Genomic DNA, 14411 nt, shown 5'->3' on the forward strand with positions numbered 1-14411 from the left:
CTCACTTTTTGATGGGGTTGTTTTTTTCTTGTAAATTTGTTTGAGTTCATTGTAGATTCTGGATATTAGCCCTTTGTCAGATGAGTAGATTGCAAAAATTTTCTCCTATTCTGTAGGTTGCCTGTTCACTCTGATGCTAGTTTCTTTTACTGTGCAGAAGCTCTTTAGTTAATTAGATCCCATTTGTCAATTCTGGCTTTTGTTGCCATTACTTTTGGTGTTTTAAACATGAAGTCCTTGCCCATGCCTATGTCCTGAATGGTATTGCCTAGGTTTTCTTAAGACACATGAAAAAATGCTCATCATCACTGGCCATCAGAGAAATGCAAATCAAAACCACAATGAGATACCATCTCACACCAGTTAGAATGGCCATCATTGAAAAGTCAGGAAACAACAGGTGCTGGAGAGGATGTGGAGAAATAGGAACACTTTTACGCTGTTGGTGGGACTGCAAACTAGTTCAACCATTGTAGAAGTCAGTGTGGCGATTCCTCAGGGATCCAGAACTAGAAATACCATTTGACCCAGCCATCCCATTACTGGGTATATACCCAAAGGATTATGAATCATGCTGCTATAAAGACACATGCACACATATGTTTATTGCGGCACTATTCACACTAGCAAAGACTTGGAACCAACCCAAATGTCCAACAATGATAGACTGGATTAAGAAAATGTGGCACATATACACAATGAAATACTATGCAGCCATAAAAAGGATGAATTCATGTCCTTTGTAGGGACATGGATGAAGCTGGAAACCATCATTCTCAGCAAACTATCGCAAGGCCGTAAAACCAAACACTGCATGTTCTCACTCATAGCTGGGAATTGAACAATGAGAACACATGGACACAGGAAGGGGAACATCACACACAAGGGCTTGTTGTGGGGTGGAGGGAGGGGGGAGGGATAGCATTAGGAGATATACCTAATGTTAAATGACGAGTTACTGGGTGCAGCACACCAACATGGCACATGTATACATATGTAACAAACCTGCACATTGTGCACATGTACCCTAAAACTTAAAGTATAATAAAAAAATAAATAAAATGAAATAAAAAAAGAAAAAAATTGGAATAATAACATTTCATAAGTTTCTTGTGACCAATGAAGGAGTCAAATTGTATATACTCGCACAAACATAACTTAAGAGGGCATGGAAAAAGCTCTAGAAAGGTAGATATATTATTTTTGTCCACTTAGATACATGAATACTTATCATTCTTATGATACTGATTAGTATAATTTCAAAAGTGTATTTAGAAATGACTTTGCACAGATTTGTAGAACCTTCCCAATAATGCCTTCATTTTCAAGTGAGGAGAAGATATAGGATATTATATGGAATATTATACAGTTAGTATTGAGTGAAGGAAGACAATTCCTTACATTACACAGGCTGGGCCACTAAAACCAACAGAGATTAAAAACTTTATATTTTAAAACCCAACCTGCATTTTACCTAGAGGTTCATTCAATTCCAAAATATTTCTGGCTCAGGGACATTTTCTTAAAATTTACCATTCTTTACTACTTCATACCCTTTCTATCTATATTGAAAGTAAGGGCTGAAAATTAAGAGAATCCAAAGTTATTTTAAGAGAGACATCTAAGAGGGGCTTTCTTATGGGAGATTAAAATTAAGTAATATTTCATGGGGGAAGAGGAATCCAGAAATACAGATCTCATGGTCAGTGCAGAATCTGAAGCAATAAAAACTAACATTTCTTAGAATAATCCTGAATTTTGTTAAATCTCTGTAGGAGAGATGAAAGATAATTAAATTAATGGAGAAAAGCACTAGTGGAAGTCCTAAGAAAGAGAAATATCAGGCTATGCACTAAAACAAAGAGGAGTGATAACTGAGGGTTATCAACATTTGTCACTTGCTTTAGAAAGATCAAGAAGATTGAAATCTAAGGATAGGCTATCAAATGAAAGGTAAAATTATTATGTAGAAAGAGAAGCATAAAATTTTGCACATAGAAAGTTCACAGGAGGACATCCCATTCAACCCATCATTATATAAGAAAATTGAGTTGTAGAGAGAAGTCAAAGTTCATTCATTGAGTCACTTTGGAACAGAACTACCTATTTTGGTGTCTTGGCTTCATAATCCCATTTCCTTTTTGCACCTGTACACTGGAATCCAATCTCTGAAAAGAGGATATTCCATGAAGTCATTAACAATACATCTTCTGGGAAGGAAGATATAATTTGAAGTCAACATCTGACCATAACTGAGATAAAACATAAACGAAAAAAGCAAAGAGGCTAAGTGTTTTGATGACCATAATTTGAACCCATTACTTATTAATACAAAGATGAGCCACAAGTATAGTTTTTATGCAAAATTACTGCTGTGTTTTATAAGAAAACTATGCTCAAGTAATGAATGATAGGGTGCTAACTAGCTAGAGGGGAAAAGAGGGTAAAGAGGGAGAAGAGAGAGAAAAAGAGCCTGGAAAGTTGAGGGAAGAAGTAAAAACAACTCTTAAACTTACAATCTCTCACATAAGAAACACTGGTTTCCTTCAAGGACATCAAATAACGTTTCCATTTCATTTAAGTATTTTGAAGTCTGGTGGTCAAAATCTTCTCCACCACCTCATGCTGTAAAGAATTACTTCAATACCAATAAAATCTATCCATCTGACAAAGGGCTAATATCCAGAATCTACAAAGAACTTAAACAAATTTACAAGAGAAAAACAACCCCATCAAAAAATGGGCAAAGAATATGAACAGACACTTCTCAAGAGAAGACATTTATGTGGCCAACAAACATATGAAGAAAAGCTCATCATCACTGGTCATTAGAGAAATGCAAATCAAAACCACAATGAGATACTATCTCAAGCAAGTTAGAATGGCCATCATTATAAAGTCGGGAAACAACAGATGCTTGAGAGGATGTGGAGGAATGGGAACACTTTTACACTGTTGGTGGGAATGTAAATTAGTTCAACCATTGTGGAAGACAGTGTGGCAATTCCTCAAGCATCTAGAACCAGAAATACCATTTGACCCAGCAATCCCATTACTGGGTATATATCCAAAGGATTATAAATCATTCTACTATAAAGATACATGCACACGTATGTTTATTCCAACACTGTTCACAATAGCAAGGACTTGGAACCAACCCAAATGCCCATCAATGAGACTAGGTAAAGAAAATGTGGCATACGTACACCATGGAACACTATGCAGCCATAAAAAAGGATGAGTTCATGTCCTTTGCAGGGACATGGATGAAGCTGGAAACCACCATTCTCAGCAAACTAACACAAGAACAGAACACCAAACACTAAATGTTCTCACTCATAGGTGGGAGTTAAACAATGAGAACACACGGACACAGGGAAGGGAACATCACACACTGGGGCCTGTCAGCGGGTGGGGGCCTAGGGGATGGATAGCAGAAATATCTCCTAGGAGGCCTAGGAGAAATATCTAATGTAGATGCGGGTTGATGGGTGCAGCAAACCACCACGGCATGTGTATACCTATGTAACAAACCTGCACTTTTCTGCGCATGTATCCCAGAGCTTGAAGTATAATTTAAAAAACAAACAAACAAACAAAACACCAAAAACCAGGAAGCACCACCATAAAAAAATTAAACAAAAGAAACAACACAAATGAAAAATGCCTCTTATACTTACTGTAAAGGAACTTGACTCTAAAGAAGACAAATAATTCTCCTTCATAACAAATAGAACAGTTCATCTGATTGGAAGGGCAAAGATGCAGATCTATCACAGGGATGCTAGCTATTCTAAGTTCATTCTAATCCTGTAATTTTAAGACATGACTCAAATTTCCTCCTTCTAATTTATTTGCCAATATATCCAGTAGAATGAATAATTTAAAATAGGTACTTTCCAGAATGCTGAGTGAGACATAAAAAGGATTTTGTGAAAGCTTTTTGGTATAAGTAAATTTTGTGATAAGGCTCTTGCTATTAAGGAACAGAAAATGGAACCAATGTTGGTTTTAAGAGAAAAAACAGTTGCTGACTATTTAAATCGCTTCAATATTTCACTTACCTTTGATTTTACATAGTATTGAGCATAGTAATGAATAATCTATCTGACCAATTTTATATAATTTTAAGCAGTGTTTTGTTATATTTTACAATACAAAAATAGCCACTCTCTCTTTTGTATTTGCTTTTTAAATATATACCTTTAGGACATTAAGCTTTTAAGCAGCAGAAAATATCTAAAACACATATTCGTATTAAAACATTACTCTTTGCATAAAACCACTGACCCATTTTTCTAAAGTAAAAATCGCTGCTGGGTTTTTACTTACATTGAAACTATAGCAAGTACAGTTCAATTATTATATTTATACAGTACCTTGAAGAGTATATGTCAAGTTGCACAACTGACCTTCTTTTCTATAGAAAGTATAGACATAGCCAAAAATAAGTAATTGAATTATGGAACATTTTGAAAAAGAGAACCCTGTTGCTTTTGTTGCATGTAAATAAATTTGGATGTTTAATACTTCTTTGCATTTCCTTGCATATTTGCAAATATGACCTTAATTTTTTTAATTAAAAAATCTGTCCACTTTACAGATTTAAAAGTGATACCTTGTGAAGAGAGCTGTACAGAAAAAATAAACCCATAAATTTAGCAGATTTTCAGAGACAAAAATAAATTTTCTTTTCAAAGAAGAACCAAATACATGCCACAATTCCATCACAAGCCATAGCATGAAGATCAACTTTTTCTCTCCATAAAAGAACTGAGTTGTTTAGGTTGAATTCACATCACTCACCTGTTTGACTAAGCTGGGATGTGCTTCTACTCCTTCGAGACACTATGGCAACCACTTTGGCACTAAGGCTGGATCTCCGTTTCTTTCCACCTGCTCCAACTGTACCCACGGCTGTGTCTGACTGGCTGCCGTCATTACGCTCCAGTGTGTACATCTCTCCGCTCACACTGGTGCTCTTCATAATGGCTCTTCCTGAAGTTCCCATCCGTCTGCCTTGCATTTTGGGGGTAAATGAACTATATTTACAAAGTAAAAACATATATGCATCCATAAATTACAGGTCAGCATCACTGAAATTCTAAATCTAATTTATTTTGAAACAATCCAGACACATTTTTAGGGGGACAATGCAGTTGAGTAGTGGTTCTATACCTACAAATACTTGAGTATCACATCACCATCTGCAAAGTATTTATTACTAGACGTGGCTTAAAACAATGCCATTTCAACATGGAATAATTTATAAACTTTTTAAAGATTGTAAAAATAAGTGCAACAAATGCCATGCAGGGGGAGATGAATGTTACTGACCAATTTTGTAAACAGTATAGTTACTATGTTACCAGAGAAAAACGAAAATATTTCAATTATTAAGAAAAGTTCATATATATTCCAGAGAGAAAAATAGTTTTAAAAACTTACACTCTTTAAATGTGCCACATAACAAGGCTTAAGAAATGAAAACAGCATTTGTTCAAATTTCCCTTTGGGATTCTAACTAACACATCTTGCTTAATGAGTCTAAGACTGCAAAGAAAGCAAAAACTAAAACAAAAACAACAACAACAAAATGCTTTTGGATTAAGTTTTCCCTCCTCCTTCCTTGTCCCCTCATGCTCCACTTCCTACACACAAACTTCATCTCACTTCCTTCTTTCAGTGCCTCACACTCGCATGATGTAGGCTGATTTCTTTTTGTTTTTTTCTTTCCTGTCAAAACTTGTCTACATTACCAGCTTGTACCAGTTCATCTGAATAGATTCCTTCTCTCCCCAAAGAATATATTATTGTTAATTATTTTATGCAGCATAGAAAGTTAGCTGGGAAAAACTCCTTTCTACTAGCCAAAGTAAAACTATGTCTGGGAGTTGAGGAGAAGTAGGGCAAGCAAGCAGGGAGCATGAATGTTAGGATTCTTACAACCTTTTAAATTACAATGCATATGCAGCTTTATTATCCATCTAGACCAGTACATTTCTGTCTAATAAAAACCTGGTTTGATACACCTAAAAAGACCCTCTTAATTTTATTTTTCCTCAAAATATTTGCAAAAACTAATTATATGACCCTTATTATCATTTTGATCTTCTTCATTTTCTACTTCTTGTTTTGAACTATAAAATACACAGTTGCTGATATAGCATCTTTAACAGTGAGGACATTTAATATGTGAGTCAGAATAAATCCTAATATGATTATAAATTATAAAACAGAAAGTCTTGGGATTATATAAGAAGTTTGTTGTCATATATATAATGAGAGAGAAATTGGTATGAAGTGAGTTCAGAAAGGTGGGAGAGCAAGATCAGGAAGGAAAGTTTATAAGCTACGGAAAAGAGGTAAGACTGGTCCTTAGGATCCTTCATGGATTGTGAATTGAAAATTGAGACCTCTATTTGATGAGGACAATTTGTAACTTTTAATACTTAGCTGCATTACTTGAACTTGTCCACATCAAAATTCTGATAATAATAAATGATTCTTATTCTTTCAACTTATTCCAGTCAGTTTTTCATTAACTCAAAATTTTAAAATTCATTTGCAAATCTGATAATTTTGCTATGCATTTTATATACATTTTTCGAGACACAAATGAGAGTATTATTACATATGATCAGTCCCAAACTGTTTCCTGTGGGATTTATATTCCCAACTCCAGGAGACTTTCTTTCCTGATAAGTATTATGGTCACTTCACCAACATACTTGAATGCATTATCTAAATATGCCACCCATCCTGAAGGCTACTCTATCTGCTTTTCTTTACTATTTTACTTGCAGAATTCTGCTGGAGAATCTACAGAAATGTCAAGATTTGGTCAGTTTCATAGTTACAATGTCCATGCTCAATCGAATGCCTGCAACAGAGAAAGCAGTGGTTTCTCATCTCTCATCAATTATTTCAGCCCACTCTCCACAGTGTTATTGAAAACTTCTCTTCTGATGATTTTTTAACCTTGAAAGGAAAGTATGAATTAATTAACATGTACCCTTTTTTCTTCCCATTTTTCCATAAAGATGGAATTCTATTATAGCTTGAAATTTCCATCTCTAATATCAGTCACAAAAAAATACCATTGTGAAATTCTGGGCAATGTTCTTTAGTTTATAAAGAAGTTTAAGAGTATAGGGAAATGTCTACTATCATATTTTATTATTAGAATTTAAGATGAACTGGGAAGATTCAAAAGTTTATTTCAAGGATAACCAATTTTAGCAGTGAAATATTCTACAGTTTTGACAAATAAAAGTTCTGGAAAAAAATAGAAAAAAATATATAACAAGTGTTATCATTGGGAGGGGGTTAAGTTATATGAAAAATGATTGGGTGAATAAAATAGGTGCTTTTTTTCTCAAAAAATACATGTCTAGATGCTTAAAAGCATTCTTTTATGAGGACCTGTGTAGCTTCCTAAACAGCCTATAATATTATAATATTCAATGAAAAACATTTAAGGTATTTTCATTTCTTCTAACTGAGGAGGTAGTTCATAGAATCTAATCAGTCAGATTAATCTAATCAATCTGAAGATTACAGCACAAATATGCTTTCTACTGCCCCATTTCTTAACTTTCATTTGTTCTGCTTCTGTTTCTTGAAAAATTATTCCTGTCACTTATACATATCTGAATCTTTTAAGACACATCTTAAGGTTTTCTGCTTTATAAAGCTATTCAGTCTCTCTAGCTTCATGACTGTTATCTCCTGGTCCTTTGTTTTACATTTTGTACTGGTTCTATTGGGATTCTGATATTTCATAACAGCATGCACTTTATGCACCACTAAAACTGCTATAGCCCCCTTCCCATTGCTGAATGAATTGATTTATGAGTAGGAAGTGAAAAAAAGAGATCAGTATAGAAACATACTGTGATATAACCCATCTTTAAAAGTCAAACAAAATCCCTTTCCTTTTGATTCCCCCCTTCTTGTAGACTTTTTGCTGAAAAATCTCAAGTAGTTATTTATATATCCTCTCCTCCTATTTTTTTCTGAAGTAAGTTGAATCAGGCTTTGTCCCTAACATTTCACTAAAACTGTCTTTTATCAGTCGCTAATAACTCCACATAGCAAAATCCTGTCACTTACCAGTCTTTATCCTTTTGACCTCTCAATATGTCAAGCATTTGGCAAAGAATTTGATTCCCTTGTCTTGAAAAACTTTACTCTAATGGATTTTCCAAACTTGTGCCTCACTGGCAGGATCTTGATCCTCTTTTATCACTAAATGTAGGAGCTCCTCAATGCCCAGCACTTTGGCCCATAGTCTTCTAAATGAACTGAACTCCATAGATGCCTCGCCTGGTTCCAAGCTTTATGTAGTATCTATATGCTGCAGATCCCAATTATTTTCCTGCACCTTGTGGTATAGATACTACATGTGGAAATCCTGGACTCCGGATTTATGTATCTAGCTGTCAACTGACATATCTGCTTGGATATATCTAATAAGGCTCTCAAACATTAAGTGTCCAACCCCTCAAAAAACCTGCTCCCTCTCCAATCTTCCATATCACATTATAGGCACCCATCTACCCAACTGCTCAGAGTAAGAACAAAATATCCAATCTTGGAAGTAAGACAAACCCAACCAAACAAACAAACAAATTGGTTTTCTGGCCACTTTTCTTGAGCATTCCCTAACATGCTTGTGCACTGGCTAACAAGAGCACCTAAGGGTCATTTGACTCTCTACAGAAGCGTAAAATTTTGACTTAGTATTTACTCTTACAATTATAGTCCAAACATTTTATATTCTTTGTAAAGTTAGATGTTAATTTGAAAAAAAAAATAACTAATAAAGGGCAAATGATTACTATCTGGCTCTAGAGCGGATAACCAATAAGTCATAGTTTCATTGACTTAGAATATGTTATCCAGTTTTGAATCTAACTTAGTAATCTTAGTATTCCATTTTTCCCCAATAATTATATGTACATGTACAAAATTACAAGAGTTTCTTGGATCATCTTTGGAAACAGCTTGTTATACTGTTGGTTTTCTCACTAATTAATTAAAACTCCAACATTTGCTATTTTTCTGGTGATTATTGTTTTAATTTGGAGAATTATGTTCTGACAGTACTGGAAGTCCCACCAAAGACACTTAAATGAACTCCCTATTTAAGCCAATTAGCTGTGTTGTCCAAGCAGGGCATTTCATGGGCTCTATAAGCCCAAGGATGCCTTTTCCTGGCTTCTAGATTTAACCTCAAGAGGCAACAGCACAGTCTTCTTTCTGTTTTCTTTTTTCTGACTCTGGTTTTCTATGCATGGTTTTGTTTTGTTTTGTTTTGTTTCTTTCTGGTTCCAGTTCTTGGCAAGACTGGCTCTGATTCTGCATTGCTTATGACTAATAATACTTTCCCAACTAGTGGCAGTAACAATAGGGAATCTACCTATGGGCGAAATCTGTCAGATGGTTGGCCAACAGATTTCAATGTCAGGAATACATTGAAAGCTGGGTGGCAGATGACAGAAAATCTAGTTTGATAGACTTTTTGCAAGTATTTTTCTTTTTGAATGCTACTAAAAACTCACATCACTCAAGAAATATATTGTGCACACTGAAAGAAGAAAAACCCTTTAAATTATAGGCTTAGATTACTATGTTAATTTTAACCCTATAGCTGAGTGGTAACACTGAACCTGCTAGTTCTGTTTGCTAAAAAATAATCTTTTCAATTGGTGACAAAAAAATTCTTACTTTGTGTATACCATAGGGATAGTTGTCCAGTAGCAAATACTAGATCCCAAGGTATTTTCTTTTTATACTTCTGTTTTAAAAATAAGTTTTAATTTTCAATTTCATGGGTACATAGTAGCTATATATATTTATGGGGTACATAAGATTTTTTGGGTGGAGTTCTTTTTTTTATTACACTTACTCTGAGATACATGTGCAGAACATGAAGGTTTGTTACATAGGTATATACGTGCCATGGTGGTTTGCTGCACCCATCAACCCATCATCTACATTAGGTATTTCTCCTAATGCTATCCCTCCCTTAGCCCCCCACCCCCTGACAGGCTTTGGTGTGTGATGTTCCCCTTCCTGTGTTCTCATTGTTCAACTCCCACTTATGAGTGAGAACATGTGGTGTTTGGTTTTCTGTTCCTGTGTTAGTTTGCTGAGAATGATGATTTCCAGCTTCATCCATGTCCCCACAAAGGACATGAATTCACCCTTTTTACGGCTGCATAGTATTCCATGGTGCATATGTGCCACATGTTCTTTATCCAATCTATCACTGATTGGCATTTGGGTTCGTTCCAAGTCTTTGCTATTGTGAATATTGCTGTAATAAACATACATGTGCATGTCTTTATAGTAGAATGGTATTTTACATTTAATAGAACTTCTGTTCTGATTGATCTGTACAGGTAAGTACTTACATAATTCTAGCATAGAGAATTAAAGAATCCCAGAGAAGAAAGAAACTGAACTTCTAATACTTTAAAAATGCTATCCTTTTAAGAAAATTTCCTTTTCAAAAAATTGCTAACTCAGCAGAATCAAAGTGAATTCCTGAAGATAGCAAAGTAGTTTGATAATTTTGGCTTAACAGCAGGTTTATGAAAACCACAATTATATTCTACTTTAAATGTACTAAGATGGCTATAATAAAAAATAGACAATAACAAGGGTTGACTAGAATTAGGAGAAACTGGAGCCGTCAACTTCGCTGATTGGGATGTAAAGTGATGCAGCTGCTTTAGAAAATATGATGCCATTTTAAATACAGGTAAACTAGAGTTACCATATGATCCAGCAATTCCATTCCTAAGTATATACTCAAGAGAATCGAAAATACATATCCACACAAACGTATATGAACTATTCATATCAAAATTATTCGCAAAAGTAAAAAGTGGAAACAAAACAAATGCCCATCAACTGATGAATGGAGAAACAAACTGTTAAATCCATACAATGAAATATTATCAACCATTAAAAGAAATGAATTTTGGGGACCTCATACTGATAGGTATGGAAAATGAGATCTGGTGATAATAACACTTTGGTCCACATTATAAATTACACATATGATTTGGTATGAAATAATTAAGCATTAAATGGAAAAGGTAATAAAGTATCTATACACATTCAGCCAAATCAAAGATGCCATCAGTATTAAGACACATCATTATTTTATGTATTTTTTTTGGTGGCTTAAAACAACACAAATTTATTATCTTTCAGTTCTGGAGGTCAGAAGCCCTAAAATCAAGGTGTCAGCAGGGCTATGTTCCATCTGGAGGCTTTAGGGGAGAATCTGTTTCTTTGCCTTTTCTAGTTTATGTAGGCTGCCCAAATTCCTTAGCTGATGGCTCCTTTCTCCGTCGTCAAAGGGAACAATGGCTGGTTGCATGCATGTGCAATCACTGTGACCTCTGCTTCTATTGTCATATCTCTGTCTTTGACTGACTCTGCTCCCTCCTTTTTTCACTTATAAGCACTCCTGTTACTACACTGGGCCCACTGGATAACCTTGTACAAGCTCCCTACTTTAAAGTCAGATGACAGAAACCTTAATTCCATCTGATACCCCAATTCCCCATTTTTCTGAGGATTATGATATAGGAACCCTTTGTTGGGGGCACATTGTTCTGCCTATCAGACCAAGTAACTCTGGAATGGGGGTATGGAGTCTCTCTCCTAAGAAAGAAAAATGCTAATTAAACGATGACATGGCATCAATTGTAGAATATGTACTGATTGTATAGGTGGTAAAATACAAACAAGTAATGTGGATAAAATCAATTAAATTATGGTAACAGACAAACAAGAAACGAATTTAAACAAGAATTTTTAAAAATAATAAAATAACATTAAAACATCAGAAGCTTACTTTCCCAAACATAGACTGTTACTTATAGATACAGAAGTGATGGGTGATGTAAGACAATCAAATCTGCACCTTCATTTGCCCGACTTTGGCTCATTATTACAATGTAAGGAGGCTGACACAATGTTTTGGAGGAGGATAAAAGATACAAGTCCTAAAATACCTTCTTTCAGAAAGCGAGAATGTTTTCAGAAGACACGAGGGGCTATGTCAGGATAGTTCCCACTCTTCATGACAAACTTGGCTTAAAAACAATTACAATGAATTTACATATATTCAATCCACTAAAAGAACCTAGAAGTCTACCATAATTCTATTGTAAGCCTTAAGAAGGAACGAGTAGTATAAAGAATAATAATGCATATAAGTTCACAATGCTGTTTACAAAAATTTTAAAAGTTAAATAACAAAAATTACATGAGCCTTACACTTACATCTGGATCAATACACAAGTTACTAACCACAAACAGTAGATCAATATTGTTGATCAATATTAAGAAGCCATCTCCAGGCATCCATCCTATAATTTTCAGTGGTCATAACACAGGGACTGGTGATTAATAATCAACGTGGCATTAAATACTTCCTAAAGGTGTCTGGTGGACCTATTTTGATAATAAGAATCAGAACTAAAAAATGAACTCAAGTTAGATCACTATTTATATTCAATCTCTTCAAGTAAGCTGGACCTTAAGAAGTAATGATCTATGTAATTTTTATTAAACCTCATTCCCACACACATACATGTGTTGAGTTTTATGTGAAGCTATAAGTAGTCTTCAGTTTTGAGGGCTTAGGCACATTTTGTTAGTTTATTCCTAGGTTTCTGAGATTTATTTCTAGGTATTTTATATTTCTGACTATATTACATTGATGGCATTTTGTAAATTTCATTTCCTAAGGTTTGTTGCTAGTACATAAAAATAAAATTCCTTTTTATACGTTAACCTTATACCCAGTGACTTTGCTAAATTCATTAATTCTAATACTTATTTTATATATATGTATTTTTATATAGACTTCTAGGTTCTTTTAGTGGATTGAATATATGTAAATGGACTGTAATTGTTTTTAAGCTAAGTTTGTCATGAAGAGAAATATTTTATATATTTCCTATATGCATAATCACATAAACTAAATAATGATCTATGAATTCATCCATCATTTATCATCCCTCTCTCTATCTGGACTCAATTTGCTAAAATTTTGTTTGGGGTCTATTTTAATGAGAGATTTTGTCCTATTTTTTCTATCTTGTAATGTCCTTACCAAATGTATCAAGGAAAGGCTGGCATCATCGAGTTTCAAAATGTTCCTTAGGAAAAAATTGTGTAAGATAAGAGTATTTATTCTTTAAATATTTGTAATTATCAGGATCCACTATCTGGGTCAGGATATTTCTTTGTGAAAAGGTTGAAAACAATTACAGAATCATTTAAGAAACTAAATATAGAACTCTTCAGCTTTTTAGTTTATTCTTATGTCATTTTTAGTAAGTTGTACTTTTCAGAAAATTTGTATATTTCATGTAAGTCAGGGTTAGAAAAATTTATTTTGTAAAGGGCCAGATAGTAAATATTTCATACTGACTCTGTTGCAACTACTCGACTCTGTTGCAACCACTCAATTGTTGTGGCGGGAAAACAGCCATAGACAATATATTAGGAAATGGGCATAGATGTGTTCCAGTAAATCTTTATTCACAATAATAGGCAGTGGGCCAGATTTAGCCTGTTGGCCATAGTTTGCTCACTGTGATCTGAATTGAAAAACTTACCAGCATAAGTTGTTTACAGTATCATTTATATATCTATAATATGTATTATTGTCCCTTTTCATTCTATGATATTGGTAATTTTTATTGAGTACATTTACTTTTGATGCAATTATTGATACAGATGTAGTTCAGTCCACCACTTTGTTTATTTGTAGTCATTCCATCTGTTTGTTGTTTTACTTCTCCTTTTTGCCTAATTAGGTATTTTTATTATTCCACATTTTCTCAACTAATAGCATCTGAGTTGTTCATTCTTCTATTATGCTATTAGTGACTACCCTAAAGATTAAAATATGCACTTTGACTTACTTAAATCTTCCTTAAGTTAGACATTTTAACCAATTTCAAAATAATGCAAGATCTGTACAATAACTTACTTCCATTTACTCCCCTCCCACCTTTCACTCAGGTATTTTATATATTTTTCACTTCTACATATGTTTTAACTACCACAAGATGTTGTTTTTATCATTATTAACTCTTTCCAATGTTCTTCATTCTTCCTCAAGGCTAGTGCTTCTAACTGGAGATACTTTTCTTCAACATGAACTCCCATTAGTATTTTTTGTAGTGCTGGTCAGCTTGTGATGAATTCTCTTTGTTCTCTATCATCTATCTATCTATTATGTATCTGTCTATCTATCTATCTATCTATCTATCTATCTATCTATCTATCATCTATCTATCATCTATCATCTATCTATCTATCTACCTATCATCTATCTATCATCTATCTGTCTGTCTATCTATCTATCATCT

The 14411-nt window shown here is 34.1% G+C and overlaps 1 protein-coding gene across 50 annotated transcripts in view; it reads right to left on the bottom strand.

Moving 5' to 3' along the window:
- The window catches only part of RIMS1 (regulating synaptic membrane exocytosis 1), a 531588-nt gene that overhangs the window by 64675 nt on the left and 452502 nt on the right, over positions 1 to 14411 (bottom strand). For 33 of the 50 annotated variants that reach the window (XM_055256418.2, XM_063630499.1, XM_063630385.1 and 30 more), the window contains one exon: positions 4807 to 5042. The exons of 11 other annotated variants lie outside the window; for them this stretch is intronic. In XM_055256418.2, the coding sequence (XP_055112393.1) occupies positions 4807 to 5042 (236 nt within the window). The remainder of the gene's footprint in view (positions 1 to 4806; positions 5043 to 14411) is intronic. 6 more of the 50 variants (XM_063630378.1, XM_055256434.2, XM_055256440.2 and 3 more) reach the window with 1 other exon arrangement.

This window comes from Symphalangus syndactylus, chromosome 2 (genome assembly GCF_028878055.3).
Source record: "Symphalangus syndactylus isolate Jambi chromosome 2, NHGRI_mSymSyn1-v2.1_pri, whole genome shotgun sequence".
NCBI classification, from domain to species: domain Eukaryota; kingdom Metazoa; phylum Chordata; class Mammalia; order Primates; family Hylobatidae; genus Symphalangus; species Symphalangus syndactylus.